Here is a 16,784-nt window from a genome sequence, read left to right on the forward strand (position 1 = left end):
TATGTTGAATATCTGAAGTAAACTGCGAAATGTAGTCCAGTTGTCGAGACTCACGGGGAGAGTACTTGTCCGAAGGAGAGCTTAACGAGAAAGTGAGCGGTTTATGGTCCGTGAAAAGAGTGAATTCACGGCCTTCGATATAGTGTTGGAAATGCCGTACAGCACAATACATAGCTAGGAGTTCCCTACCGAATGTGCTGTACCTCGATTCGGTGTCTAGCAACCTTCTAGAGAAAAATGCCAAGGGTTGCCAGGAGTTGTTAACCCATTGTTGTAAGACTCCTCCGATTGCCGAGTCGGATGCGTCTACTGCGATGCCAATGGGTGCTCGGGTGTCCTGATGTGCGAGCACTGTTGCTTTAGCAATCAGTTCCTTAACTGTGGAGAATGCTTTTCGTGCGTTGTCGTCCAAATTAATGGATTTCGCATTTCCACGAAGTTGGTCGGTCAGCGGTTTCATAAGTAATGCGCATTTCGGTATGAAACGTCTATAGAAACTTACCAGGCCGTTGAACGTGCGTAATTGCTTGACGGTGGTCGGTTCTGGGTAATCCAGAATGGCCGCCACTTTGGTTCTAAGGGGTCGGATACCTTGAGCATCGATAGTGTGTCCCAGAAAGTCTAACGAGTCGGTTCCGAATTGGCATTTCTGAACGTTTACAGTAATGCCATGTTTTTGTAATCGTTCGAAAACAAGATCCAGGTGCTTGAGATGTGTTTCTCTGTCCGGACTTGCGATTAGACAGTCGTCAACATACGCGTGTACGAAGTTGAGACCTCGAAAAACGTCGTCTATGAATCTTTGGAATGTTTGAGCAGCATTTCTTAGACCGAAAGGCATTCGCAAAAATTCATAGAGTCCGAAGGGAGTTATGATAGCTGTTTTCGGTATGTCGTCAGTAGCCATAGGGATTTGGTTATACGCTTTGACCAAGTCGATTTTCGAAAAGACAGTTGTACCTTTCAAGGTGGCTGTCAAATCGTGAATGTGAGGCAACGGGTAACGATCGGGAATGGTTTTCGCGTTCAATCGTCGATAGTCACCAGTTGGACGCCAATCGTTGCTGTCCGTTTTAGGGACCATGTGCAACGGAGATGCATATGGGCTACTTGACGGTCGTATGATTCCTAAGTCTATCATATGGTCAAACTCGTTTTTCGCTAACCTTAGTTCTTCAGGAGCTAGTCGGCGTGCTTTAGAGAATACAGGTGGTCCTGTAGTCGTGATGTGATGTGTAACATTGCTGGTTACACACGGTAGTTTCGGTTGAGTTTGTTGTATCCCAGGGTACTTATCGAGTAGTGGTTGATAGAGTGGGTCTATCATATGTTTATCTGTGACTGGGGATACTCTACAACCAGTAAAAGAAGTTACACAAACGGACAAATTAGTGTTTCCGTCTACTAGCCTCCGTTTGCGAGTGTCGATGATCAGATTGTGGTGTTGTAGAAGGTCCATACCAATGATTGGTATAGAAACATCTGCAACAACGAAAATCCAGTGGATGGGTTTGCGTAAACCAACGTTAAGGTAAACGTACCTTTTGCCATACGTAGCGATCGGTTTTCCGTTTGCCGCCTGTAAGTTTAGGGTCGATTCGTGAAGTCGGTCGTTAGGATTTGCTGGGAGAACGCTAACTTCTGCGCCAGTGTCGACGAGGTAGCGAACTCTCGTTGTCACATCTGTGACGAATAACAGACGGCTTTGTTCGCCGGCTACGGTTGCCGTTAACGCGTGCCGGCTTGGAAGTTTCCCGAATTGTTTTTCGAATCAGTCGGTTTCGTGTTGGGAAAATTGCAGGGTTTTCTGCAATTTCTGGAAAACTTTCCATACTGGTTATGATACCAGCACCAGTCGGGGTTATCTGTCTCTCGTGGTCTAGAGACAGATCGCTTACGTGAAATGCTTCTACGTGGTGTGCGCGATCTCTTACGGTCGGTACGAAGACTAAGATAACGCGTGAGTGTGTGACATAAGTCGGTTATATCATTTTGAGTCGTTTGAGGTTTTTCTTTGACTGAAAATACCTCGGTAGTAGAAGGTTTCGTAATTTCTAGAATACGGTCGGCAGATGCAGCCAGCTCGTCTAAGGCGTTGTTCTGGAACGAGACCAGAACTGCTTGCACCTGTTGGGGAAGTTTTGACAAGAAGAGTTGTTTTAATAGACCTTCGTCGAAAGTTCTTGGGCCTATAACCTCTTTCATCCGTTGCAACATGTCTGTCGCGGAACCGTGTTGCAGGTCGATGTTATTGAAGAGTTGATCTAACCTTTGTCGATCGGTTAGGTCTCCTCGTTTGAGAATCGAGCGTTTTAAGATTTCGTAAGGATCGGAAACATCACTAGTAAACATACTAGGTGTTACGTACCTGTTGAATTCGCGCGGTAGTGCCTTGACTACTGCGAGGAATTGTGCACGTGTGTCGATCACGCCGTGCTCGGAGAAGTCGGCTTCTGCGTAGCAAAACCAGGCTTCGATGTTGTCGGGCCAGAAAGGCATCAGTTGAAACGAAGGTGGGGACAAAGTCTTAAGCTTGAGTACTTTAGGTGTCTGTTCAGTCATGATGAAGTATGAAGTACGATAATGAACGAGGGGAAAAAATATATATACCCAAGAAAAAACACGAAAAAAAATCACAATGTTTAAAAAAAAATAAAAGATGAGGCAATGATATATAAAAAAATCCCAAAAAGGAACAGACTCACAGTTGCAATTAGGTGTACTAGATCACGTCGGTCTCACCAATGATGATGTCACAGGTATTCAGTGTTTGACAACGCTTCTACCAGTAACACCTTCTAATATATTTCGTTCTCACCCAGAGAAATCAAAAGACAGAGTCGAGGAGATCGGAAGAGTATATTTGGCGATGACCAATATATCGGAATTCTCTGATCTAATCTGGCCAGCGATTGTGGTTGATGCTGAGCACGGCGTTACCACACGTGATCTGGTGCGGATGCCTGACCGAGCGCCTTCAGCTAGATGAGTCCACTAAAACATATGGTCAGCATCCAATGTCGAAAACTTAGTGCTATTTATTTTGGGGATTTATTTACCGCTACAGGGGGTTCATGGGATTTTCACTAAAGAGCTAAGCGAGTGCGTAAACCAGTGTAAGGTACCATACGGGGTGCATTTGAGTTACTAGTTTTCCATTAGTGCGGGTAGGGGCATTGCTTGCTTGTCATATGGCATTTGAATTAGAAGCTATAAGATAAGACGCAGGTACGGTTAGGATGTGTAACGCGTGTCCATCCATCAGCTGGCGTGACAACCCATGGTGGTTAGAATAAGCTATGAGAGGACCCGAGTCTGTAGGTCTCCCAAGGAAATGACGAGGATATGCACCAAATCACCTTATGAAGAGCGCCTTCAATCACTTAACCTCTACTCATTACAGTATAGACGTCTTAGAGGTGACCTAATGGCTTACAATAACCTTAACACTTCTGGGCATCCCCTAAAACACCTAATTAAGCTTAGTTCCAACACTAACCTAAGGGGTAACACCCAGAAACTAGAGACACAATATAGCAGAACGGACTGTAGGCACAACTCCTCCTCCTTAAGAGTTGTCAAGTGCTGGAATTTTCTGCCGGCCGAGCTAGTCCAAGCGACTTCCCAGGAAACCTTTAAGAGGCAACTGGGTTTATTCTTAAGGACTAAGTATAGTATCATACTATGATTTACCAATTTCTTTTTCCTCTTTTGTTGTTAACATACCTAGTTTTCTGCCTTGAGGTATTGGTGATCCCCTGCTACTAGACACGGAAGCCTGTTAAGCGAAAGCTTCTATTCAGTCCACAACCATTTGAACACATGAACTAGGTGCTGAGAGGCTCGCTTATCACAAGTTTCTTGCAACGATTAAGTAGATAAAACAAAGTAGCATTAGATTCAAAAATTTATTGAGGAACTTTCATTAAGAATCGAATATCAAACAAAGGTTTAAACCAAGTTCCCGTTTAAAAGTTGTATTGGTAATGTTAAGCTGCAGTTTTTGTTGTATTTTTCCAAACGAAAGAGTAAAAGAAGTCAAAAAATACTGGGACTGGTTGTGAGACTAAAATGGACGTCCAGCATCCTTTTTATAATCTGCTGTTCGTTGGATTTCCCGTAAACAGTTCCATAGGGCCATAGTTCTAAGGGCGAAACAGTTTTTATGATCTGTGAAGACTCACTCCTGTTGCATTCTAAATGAAAAAATGGTGATGAATTTAGTCAGAAATGTGGAATATATAAATAACCAAATCACATGTTTTTTAGCAAAGAATTTATGCAGTTGTGATTTACCTTGAGTTCATGAATATTAGATAAGGTCAGCTACTATTACTTGCGCAAAGCATAACATGGGCTTAGTACCGTATTGCAATGCTTTTATTATTTTGCTCCCATTTAAGTATTCCCATGCATCTGCGTCTAGTTTAACAGGAAAACATACAAGCAGAGTAAGTGTCTGATAAACTAAAAGTCCCAGTTGTTAAAAAGATTTTTAACATTTGTCCACAGCCAGCTGCATTTAATTGAGACACAGAACACTCATCTTCTAAGACTGTATACTGCTGTTTTGCGGGCAACTAAAAGCTCAGACACTTAGCTATCTTGCTACCGATGTTATTGCTGGGGAAATTGTTTAATGACAGTGATCATGAAATATGGTCAGTGATAGATGTACAGTTTAGAAATAAACACCAAACATACTTATCGCTATCTTATAATGTATGACAGCAACAGCATCAAGGGCACGTTTTTTCCTATTTTTAATCAGACTGATCTGAATCCGTACACATATTAGAAACAGGCAACTCTACTTACTAAACTGATCTGTTTCGTTACAGGCTTCAAGCACTATACTTAAGTATATCATAATTCTTTCAACTAAACTGAATTATACGACAACCAAGAACACTAAACTAAGCAAGTGTCATAGTTATTGTTTCACTTGCAAAGACATGTTGCTCAAAGTAGGTAAATGGACATAATTAGGCCGATAAAACCAAAACACGAAATATAGGTCAGTTGAACTTACCTAAGAAAAAAAGAAGGATACATATATACTGCTTTAAAGCAGTATTCAGTATGAATTCATACTGAAGACAACAGGGAGTTGATCATAGAAACACAGTTTACAGTACAACAAACCTTTCTTCAGTAAAATCATGCACTGACAGTCTATCTGGAAACAATCAACTATGTGAATAAACTCACTATGACTTGAGATATCATCTCAGCGTGCAATGGACGTACAGTGTAACGCAGTCAGACGTGGCGAATAAAAATTAAAAACAGAGAAAAATTAACTACATAATCTAGTTATTTAATTAAAAATACATTATGAAATGACAAAATCTAAGGTTACTTGAACGTACAAATGACAGTGTGCGATACATTAAGTTTACATGGTTGCGTTGCGGATAAGATCAACCTCACACATCAGCACCGAACCATGTATGGGTAAGCCCTGCTACACATCTCTTACAACCGTAAGCTAGCTTTGATTAAACACTTTCCGATATATTGAAATCCTTTCGAATATATCTTTGAACCTTTTCGTTTTAACTTTTAATTTGGCGGTATGGCACATTTTAATTATAAAGATGTTACGCATAAAGACGTTGTTAAACTCCGTATACCTGTGGTATCATTAATATCTTGCATACTCAAGATTCAACAACAATTCTGTCCAAAACCACTTTGTGATTATGGATCTCAAATCTAGTCGGAACTAGATTAGAAATGAAAAGCATAAAATGGTTTGACTCAGAGTAAACCGTCTGTTATTCATTTTTGAAAGTTCTCAGTTATAAACAGCAAATTATATATGTTGTAGATCGTCAAAGTAGATGATCTATATCGAATAATATGAAGCCTATTTGGGTGAAACGGGAATGGTGCAACAAACGAGCTAACGTCGAGGTCACACCTCGTGGTCAGCACCTTACATGAACTACCCCATCGACGTATCAAGGTACCCTAGATGCTTTGATAACTGTACAACACAGAGAACGTTATTGCAGAAATATCTTGATTACAGTAGATGCAAGCGAAAGCGAAACCATTGCCGCATGGGCCAATCCATGGTGTGTGATTCACTGATGTGCGTTGGTTGTTCTTGACTTTGATGAGGATCGATGATTTGTTCGATATTCAATGACCCGATTTCAGGATGAATTTGCTAGGGCTCAGGGGAATTTCACTGGCCCTAAAATCTGTGTAATAAGAAACTCATCTTTGTTATGCTTTTAGAACACGGCTAAACCCTTTTGCGACTTGTAATATAGATGTCCTGGATAGTTAGATACATGGACAGAACAGTAAGATCAGAAATAAATCTCAACTAGTATACTCTGTGATTAAAAAATGGAAAGTGATTATGTTTTGGTGATTCATAAAATGGTGCTGAAGAATTTTTGCTCGTCGTTAATAAGAAGAATATTGTATGAACAAACTATGTTACAAAGAGAAGGAAGATGAATGTCTGTGATTATCTGCTTTATTCTTGGCAGTGAACTACATGACCTTTCTCATCTGATATTCCTGAAACCTGTTAAGATAGGAGAACATGTGAGTGCATCCCATCTCTGAACTACTTTCCATGTTATGCTCAGACATTTGGACTACCAGCTGATCATGTTGAACAGTTTTTCTACTATAGATAAATAAAACTCTGAAACAGAATAATTTGCTTGTCAATATTTTTGGGCATTAGTGATACTTTTGTATTGCTGTCAAGTGGGTTGCATCCATTAGCTTTCCTGTTTCTAGCCCATGATTACCCATAAGCGTATGTATCATTAGCAACATTATTTTTTTAAACTAAACCACGAAACCGTAAATACGGGTTCATTTCCTAGCAGCATTCACCCTCGTTCTATCAATAGAAGAAACCGTAATTGTAATGAGTAGGTCTGTATTTAGATGAACGGACAGAACAGCTGTAGTGCGACGTTACCTTTTTCAAACACAGAGTTTTTTCAACATTAAACGTAAAATAATAAGAAGTATAATGTCTATACGAAATAAGGAAATAAATGAATACTTGAGCTATAAAGTTTTAACATTACTAAGATGTTTGTGGCCGACGTTTAGCTTGTCAACCTAATTTTTCAGAAAAGCTAATTAAAAACACCATTCTTCTCTTCCTAAACATTCATAGATATTTGTTAACTACAACCACAGTTCATGGTTCTTTTAAAACACTCACAGTTTGTATGGTGTATACAGTGACAATTTCTCCACCATCAAAATAAGCATTTTTAGTCAAAATATTTTCCATGGTATTGAAATTGTCACTCGACATTTATCACCTTTATTATATACCATACTTTAACCAACTTTACATCTAGTCAAAGCTAGTATCTATAATCATTCTTTATCACTTAATTATTTCCGTATTAACTAGAAATCGTTTGAATGTAATCGAAAGTTATCTCAAAATATATATTCACTTTCTTTTTTCCAATCGTTTCCTGGATCTTACAGTTCAGTTCATTTTAGCCGTTTTCCAAAAGATTTTGACAAAGTAGTAAAGAATATCTCAAAGTCTTTTCAAAATATTGAAAATTAAAACACATGAGAAATATGAATGATGAATCATGTTAACTATTTCAATTAATCTGTCAAATGATTCAAATTATAAACTTCACCTATTCAAACCGCATTGTAACCACCTACCTACTAAACAGTATCACGGTTGATAATCGCTAGAACCTTCATTATTGACAGTATTAAAGTCACATAACTGTACTTCAAAGAATGTGCATTCTAACAGAAAGTAAGTTGTTTTCATAATATTTTCTGTTATCAATTTTAACTAATTTCTTGGTTAGAATAATAATATCATTTCCGATTTACAATCGTTGACTACTATCAAATGTTCTATAGAAGGATGTCAGCATACTAATAATTTTATATATGTTCATGTAAAATACGGAATCATGGTACTAATGCATAAACAGAACAATTTCTCAAAATGAATAAAGAACAGGGACCGGTTTTATATGCAGTATTCTATGCAATATATCAGAGACTTGTAATTGCATTGTCTTGACAACCTAATCTGCTCAAGTTATCAATTGATTGCAAAATAAATCTAAAAATTTTTCTCCCCAAACATTAATGTCTACTTTGTAGGACATGTGATATTGAGTAAAAAAGTTACCATAATAAGTTGCATTTTGTTATGATATCCAAGTGTATTGCAACAAGATTAATCAAATTTAAGTGGACTTTGGTCTTACTGTGACAAGAAAATTTATTACTTTTCCTTATTAAGTCAATATAAGTTTCATTAAGTTAAATATTCTACTTCACATTCATTTTTTAAAAGTTGACTTACTAATCTACTGAACTAAAATACCATCAAGTTTCAACTAAGTGTGGCCACTGGTAAGCTTACATTATCGTATAAATACATTTCGATTGACATTATTTAGATAAAGTGACAACCTGTTAATGAGGTGAAAGAGAGAAAACGTTAGCCAACGTTCTCTGTTCATTTCGGATCTTAGGTTTTCATTGAATTTGTTTCAGTTTGTTTTACAATTTCTAGAATTTGATGGCAATAAATATACAACTTGAGTCTTATTAAGTTTAACATTTATTATTATTATTCATCAAAAGTCCTTATCGTCAACTTTGAGAATATAATACTTCTTTGTGAAGTCAAAAATGTATAATCAATCATCACTTTAAATAGATAACACTATAGTGAAAAGTTTAAACAACTTACACCAAAACTTGTTGTTAACCTACGAAGTTTGTGGAGATTATCCACTTCTGAAGACAGAACACATTACGAACTAACTTTACGAAGACAACCAATGAAATGAAGGAAGTATTGCACTGCTATTTCGACATAGCATATATTTTCTCATCACTGAGTTCACTCAACTCTACGAATTGTCTGAAAATAATATTTTCTCCCCCCAAAGCTTGGCATTTTTTTAGATTAAATTCGTGGTGTCATGAGTTCTCACCGCTAAGGTTATACATACCATAACGAATAAGCTGTCCAGTGCTTCTCAGTTTTAATAGGGTCTTTAACATAATTCAGTTCGTAATGTACACTAAAACTAATCAATCCTGTTTTACCAGTGGAAGACTGCACAACACTACATTACATCAAACACTGCAACATATCAGCGACACTACACTATCAGTTTCACCGTTTACGGTTCACAGCTTTAAACATAAAATAATACATATATTTTACTTTGAAACAAAAAATGGGATGATTTTATGCAATTCTACCTGAACTAGAACTATATAACATTTTTCGAAGAGTAACAATTACTCATATGAACTTAATTGACATTTATTTTAGATAAGTAACCGGTTATCCTAATATGTTGTACTAAACACAAATTGTAATGAAATGCAGATTTTATAATTTTGTTTCAGTATTTGTAAATCAACCGAAAATACTTAAATAATGAAACTTTAAAAAAAAACATTTTCAGCTGTTAATCTTTAGAATGTAGATTATTTCACTGAACTATTGGAATCAGAGGATGATTTCCAAGGTGAATATAACCTGCATTAAAACAAGAACTGTTCAATAAAACAAATAAAACTGCATTGACATAGTATTTAGTCACAAAGCTAAACTTACCCACAGTAACTAATACAAAGAGCGAAGAAATTAGATCATACTTGACTAAGGAGTTTTGATATAATGCTCCCTGAGTAACTAAGTATTTTTTTATCCGAATAGGGAAAATTTAACGGTGAGACTATAATTTATAGACGACCTTTGAGCGATACGAAAAAGACCTTGAAAATATCCACTTACATACTACGGCTAAACGAGGGTTATAAATGAGTGTAAGGAATTAGGATCAATATTTGCAGTTGATAGTTGGGGTTAGAAATTAGGGTTTTCCTGACGAACTGACATCAGCTATAATGCCTAAACTCTACCTAACCAAATGAATGAATTGATTCTGCGCCAAAATTCAAGACCTGTTTTCATAAATCTGATTGGTTTGTCCACACATTATAATCTCGTCAATCTAACTAATAAAATCACTTTCTTTTATAGAAAACTAAACAATTAAGATGATCATTCAATGATATTATCGTCAAATGATCTTTTATTCTTTTAAATCCCATAACTAATGCTTGATATATATGTAAGTCAATCCAAACAAAGTATTCAAAGAATAAAAACAAATTAATTTCAATTATCAAGGAGACTAGTTCTCATATAAGAAGGGTTGTTGTGAATGTTATAGTGATTTCAGTGGTTGAGATCATGAGTCAATTGAAGCTAGACCACCATAGAAAACCTCGAATCACTGGACGAGCGTTTCATCATATTGTGGAACTCCTCAGCAGTGCTCATCCACGATCCGAACCCAGGACCTATCAGTCTCGCGCACGAGCAGTGAACCTCTAGACCACTGATCTACCCGGCATCCAACATTGTTAATGTGCAACTTTAAACAATCCACGAAATTGAGCGACATATCCATCATTGTCTTCAGTGAGTTGCTATGTTACAAGAGAAATTAATTCTATTTATAACCTGGTCATTAAATGAATGTTAGTAAGAAAGAGTAATAACACTGAAGTATCAAAATGACCATTTTCATGTTATTACTTTAATACACTATTAGTTAAGCTAAACTGAATGTCCAATTGTTAAGTAGGGATTTTCACTATTCTTTCATCTTCTATCAATGATGTTTTAACACTCCCACTTGTTTCTATGTTATCTATTATATATATATATACATAGAATAGTTTTCTTTTCGATATTTCCATTATTTTGATGTTTCATTTACTCCTTTCTAAGTAACTGTAATACGATTAGGTAATATAAATATAAAAATAATATCCCCCCCCCGAAAAAAGAAAACTTAGAATATATAGTATGGATTATAGACAGAAAAGAATGTGAGGTCTAATGAGACAAAACATATACATATATATATATTTGAAAGGAACACACTTTAACCAATCAGAATTTAGTGAATGAGTAGAAAAATTTCCCAAGAAAAATTCTTTCTTCAAATAACTTGAAGTATCTAATCAATCAATAAATAAGGTCATTTGAGAATTGAATAAAAGTAAAATGATTTATAAAATTTACATTTAATACAATTTCTTTTTTATTCATAAAATTATAGAGCTAAACTACAATTTGAATTGAAGAGTGAGAGAGAGTTTAATGTAAGTGTTAATTATTAGAAATGATATTTATTATTATTATTACTCAGTGATACATCTTGTTGTAGATTTACTTATATCCAAGTACATTGACTTTATGCCTTCGATATATATATATATATATATATATATATATATATATATATATATATATATATATATATATATATATATATATATATATATATATATATATATAAATTTATGTATAATCTGCCTTTGTAACACAAAGTTCCATCTCAGTATTTTTCATCTTCTACTATAAGTTTAAATAGTTAATAACTTGATCATAAGAGAATCATTTGAAAAATGGAGAAATGTATTTAGTTCAATTTCTTTTGATCAATGTTATTCTCTGAGTAGACCATAGTTTAAACAAAGATCACTATTCATAATCATAATATTGAAAGGTGATCACCAGTAGAAAATCAGTGTATTCAAATTTGTATGATCAATTAATATTTACTGTAATTCCTTGTTGGGAGATGTTGGGAGATGCAGATTACTTGGTTGGGGTCCGCGTGACTATCGTAACCAATGGTTGAAGACTCTTGATGACATGGCTCAGAATCGATCACAATGGCGTCGGTGTATACACTCTATGTCTTCCCTTAAACTAAAAGATTAAAATCGCTGCATATCTTTCTTTCTACTTACTAAATCTTCCTTCCTGTACTGTATCCTTATATGCAATCTTTGTTTTATATATTACCACCACCGAATTAACTACTTTTATGAATCCGGTGTTCATCTTGTTGTGTTAATGAGGTATGGCAACTTGAACCGATGCATGTATGTGCCTGGTCCTACGTTGTAGTTGACTGAATGTGATTCCTTATAAAACTTTACAATAAAATTTATTGTATATTGTCAGAGTAAGTAAAATTTATTCTTTCAATTTCAGTTGCTTATATGTTTTTATATAAGTTTAACTCGTTCTAAGAGGATAACTGTACAAGATAAAATTATTAACCAAGCTCACAGACATTTTATCTGACTTTCTTCAGCTTAACTATTAGGTTAATAATAAATAACAAAGAACCCGAAATATATGTACATCGAGTTACAACAGTTATTTGGAATCATCGTGATGAATACCAAGGTAGTAGAATTGATACCTGTATCAGTGATTGTAAATATTAAAAAAACTATTAGGCATAGAGAATATTATTCAGAAATCACACATATAATTCCGATTAATCTAATAATACTGTGGTGCGTAATAAGTAGTATATAAGTAGTATATAACGCGAGTCAGGAATGCAATGTCTGGCAGCAGAAGATTGGGAAGATCAAGAAAGGAAGAACGAGGATAGAAAGCAATTGGTATAGAAATACAAGAACAATGAAGTCCGAGACAATTATTGAACATTTTGCAAACTGGGTATAATAGTATGGTTTTTCTATCTTACCAAGTAACTCTGTGATGTGGTGCTAACTATAATTCGGTTGTCCTTACCTGTATTCTCTTTAATTACAATACCCGTAAAAGGACTTAAGTGGCGTTTTTTATAAATATTATCACTAATACTAACACCTAACTCATATCACCTGTGCTGTAATCTTGTTGTTTATGATGATTTCAATGTTTTGAATTTACTGTCCCTCATAGTAACTCTGAAATAACTCATTTGTCTAAAACATTGTATTTATCAGTTGTCATAATGAAAATTTCTTTAATGCTTATCTTGGTTATAGAAAAAAATGAATAAGAATGAATTCACTACAATTGATACACAATATGCTAATGAACAGGAACATCAAGGTATTTCATCAATATTTGCATCAAGAAAAAATTTCATGGAATGGTTTCGATCATTCTTCGATAGATCTTTAGTAATATATCAACTGTTTTACTTTTCATATTATGCTGCATTTGGTTCACTTTTCCCGCTTATATCAATCTATTTTAAACAACTTGGATTGAATGCTTTACAATGTGGTATTCTAAGTGGGACAAGATCATTAGTCGAGTGTTTTGCAGCACCATTTTGGACTGCATTAGCTGATAAATGGAAGAAAGGCAAGATGTTTGTTTTAGTTAGTTTATTCTTTGCCATGGCATTCACACTTGGATTAGGATTTGTACGTCCAACACCAGAAGGTTGTTTAGTAAGTTTACCAAGATCAACAAGGTACAATGCTACAGCGAGTGATGATGAAGATGGTTTAATTTTGAGTATTATTCAACCTTATAAAGCATCAAGATATGATGATGTTAAATCTGTTGATATGGATAGAGATTTAGCGTTGAAAATCCGTAATCAATTAGGACAATCACCACTTTATCTAAACACTAAACTATTAGTATCTCCACCAAAAATGAAAGCGACACGTTGGGGTACAGGTGTTGGACAACAGACTGGTGATCAAAATCTTTATGCAAGAACACAAGCCTATCATGATCCTACCCAATTTCCACCTGGAAGTCTTGTTATGCCTCTTTATTCCACAGTTGTTTATGGTCAAACAAAAATCAACCAAATATTCATTGTAATCCTATTATTGGTACTTTTTAGTGAAATTATGTCATGTGCTGCTATACCAATTGTTGATGCAGCAGTTTTACAACAAAGTGGAATAGATTTTTGTAATAATTACGAAAAACAACGTATATTCGGTTCGATTGGTTGGGCATTATCAATGTTTTTCATTGGATTAATATTAGATCATTCTACAAGTTTTCCTGACTATCCATGTTTACATCCTGGTTATCGTGAAAAAAATTACATGGTATGCTTTGCAACATATTCAGTTTTTATTGCATTTGCTTTATTCATTGCAACACAATTCACATTTCAATATGAAGGTGATTCAGAGAGTATGTATTTTAAATTAGTGAAAGATAAAATGGCTAGAACATTTTTGGGTAGAACAACGAAAAGTCGTTCAAAGTTAGTAAATGAAGATGATGAAGAGGATGTTGGTGCAAAAGATTGGAAACCTGACCCATTACTCCATGAAATAGAAACTGGAAAAGTTACTAGCAAAGAAAAATCTAAACACAGTAATGAAGAAATCTTAGAACAACAACTTGGAATCAAAATTGTTCAAAAAAATGATGGAGTTAAGTTGAAAAGTCAAAATACAATGGATTCACAACAAGAAGAATTAGCTGCTGCAGCTCAATTAAAAGTAAGTAAACTAATGGTAATTATGTTTATAACATGTATGGGTTTGCTTAAGATTAGACAGTGAATTATTGAACCACTAAGGAACAATAAATCGGCTATTCCATTCTATCATTGTACGTCACGGAATTCCAAGGCAAAGGTTAACAATAAAATTCAAGGATACATATATATGTGAAAGAGTGATTCATCGGGCGATATTTAAGCGATTAACATTTTAGCTAGAGAGAGATATGTGATCACACGTAGACGTTTATACAGACATGAAAGTGATCATAATTGTACAAAGAGATATGCAAATTGTTACTGTTCGAATAACATTCTCTCTTAAATAAGTTAATAAAAGGGCTTGACAAAATTAAGTCTTTAACAATAACTAATCAACAAATGTATTTTCTGTAAGAGAAAAACAGTATACTTGTAATATGAAATTTCTAAACATCTGATTACGTACCATTCCTGTTACGAGAAAAGGAATGTCCTAGACTCGATCTATGGTCAGTTTATGGATGTTTATTACTATGAAAGAGACTTGAACTAAGAAAAATCATTTATTTTGTTTCGTCTAATTCTTAATTATCATTTAGCTGATTATCCGTTTATGATGAAGTTTTACTTAAAATGTCCAACAACTCCTATTTCAACATTGACTAATAAATAGTGACATCGGTGAGACTATAATTTATGGACGACCTTTGTGCAACACTTAAATGACCTTGAAAATGTCCATCTACTTACTAGGGTTAAATGAGGATTATAAATTAATGCGAGGAACTAGGATTGGGATTTACAGTTACATGTTAGAGTTAGAAATTATATTTAATGTTTTCATCACGAATTGACATAAGGTATAATGCCGAAATGATATTTAGCCAAATGAGTGGATGAATCTCGTACCAAAATCTAAGACCTGTTATCTTAAATCTGATTGGTTCATCCATAAATTATAGTCTTGCCAAGATATCTTCTTAATAAATTACTAGTAAATATCATTTATTTGAACGTTTTATCTGATCCAGTGAATATTAGGGTTTATTATTTCTATTGTAACAATTTCATTTAGAAAACCTTTTTTGTTCTATCTACTTTTTTACTGATCATCATCAAAGAAATCTGATGAATAATCTTTCAACCCAAAAAGATTTAAAAAAGGAACTTTAAATTAACTCTTTACTACTACAATGAAAGAAACAGGTTTTGTTTTCATCATAAAAAACACTACATAATGCTTTTTGGTTGAGATCATGAATCAATTTATGTTAGACCACCATTGAAAACCGCTCGCAGGATCATGGATGCGTAGTGATAAGGAGTCACATAATAAAGCGGAACGGTCGTTCAATGCCTTCAGGTGTTCAGTGTTAGTCTAACATCACTCTATTCATGATCTCAACCAAAAACTTAATAATTTCTACAATTCATTCAGAAAAAGTCTATAGAAATACGACGAGTAAGTATTTGTTGAAATAAATTTTCTAAAAATAAATTGTGGAAAACAAAGTTCTCCAATAAGTTAAGATTGATTTCTGCAGAAGTGATAAACACTAGTACTGTAGTGAACAAGAACACAAGTGGGGATAATCAAATGTATTTAAACACAAAATTACAAAAACTTAATAAAATCTGAGAATCATACAATTAATACTTCATTTGCAAAAAGTAAATCAATTGTCTCAGACTTGAAAGTTCCTTTTTTTCATTCCGATCACTCTCTGTTCTCGTTCTCATCTCTTCAATCTTCTCAACCTTCTGCCACCAGGCATTCCACTTCCTATTGATGATACATACTAATTATATCTGTCGACACCAGTAGTATACACCACAGTACTCTTATAATCTATTTTGAATTTCATTTCAGTATATACTTGTCAATATTAGATAAATACTATTCACTAATTAGACTTTGTGATACTTGGAAGAGTTCATAACCTGTTACTACCATATACAAATTCTAATTCTAGCATATTTTTCCATACGTATGTCATTGTTGTTAAAATATCATACATGTCCAGTAACCTTTTTCATATAGAATAAATCGTTGTTTGATTGTTAACATCCATTGAACATGACTTAGATTCGTTTTGATTTAACACACATAAGTTTATCATGTATGTTGGTTGATAATTCAGAAATTTTATTATCAATCAGAAATATATATATTGTAATTCGCCTGTATTTATATAGAATATGAGAATAGAATCTTAGTAAAAACTTTTAACTGATAGCAATGTTTAACAAAATAAGTAGTGTCTTCGTTCTAATCATTCATGTTTATAAAGTACTGAAATGAAATAATTTAAGTAGTTTATATCTCTGATAACAAATCAAATGAAATAATAAAATACTGAAATAACTACGTTAATCAAATGAACTAATTAGATTCCAAAGCTGATCTACACTTGTCAACTGAATAAATTTCAACATAATGCCAGAATCAGTAATTAACCAATGAAGCATATGTCTAATTCTCTCTCTCTC

At 34.4% G+C, this 16,784-nt stretch overlaps 1 protein-coding gene across 1 annotated transcript in view; it reads left to right on the forward strand.

Moving 5' to 3' along the window:
• Positions 1–5,037: 5,037 nt before the first annotated feature.
• MFSD6 (Major facilitator super domain-containing protein 6) overlaps positions 5,038–16,784 on the forward strand; it is a 28,727-nt gene continuing 16,980 nt past the window's right edge. Inside the window, exons 1-3 of the mRNA XM_051215663.1 lie at positions 5,038–7,777; positions 11,136–11,178; positions 12,874–14,310. Coding sequence (XP_051066194.1) covers positions 12,880–14,310 — 1,431 coding nt within the window. The 5' untranslated portion in view covers positions 5,038–7,777; positions 11,136–11,178; positions 12,874–12,879. The remainder of the gene's footprint in view (positions 7,778–11,135; positions 11,179–12,873; positions 14,311–16,784) is intronic.

The sequence above is a fragment of the Schistosoma haematobium genome, chromosome 4 (assembly GCF_000699445.3).
Source record: "Schistosoma haematobium chromosome 4, whole genome shotgun sequence".
In the NCBI taxonomy this organism is placed as follows: domain Eukaryota; kingdom Metazoa; phylum Platyhelminthes; class Trematoda; order Strigeidida; family Schistosomatidae; genus Schistosoma; species Schistosoma haematobium.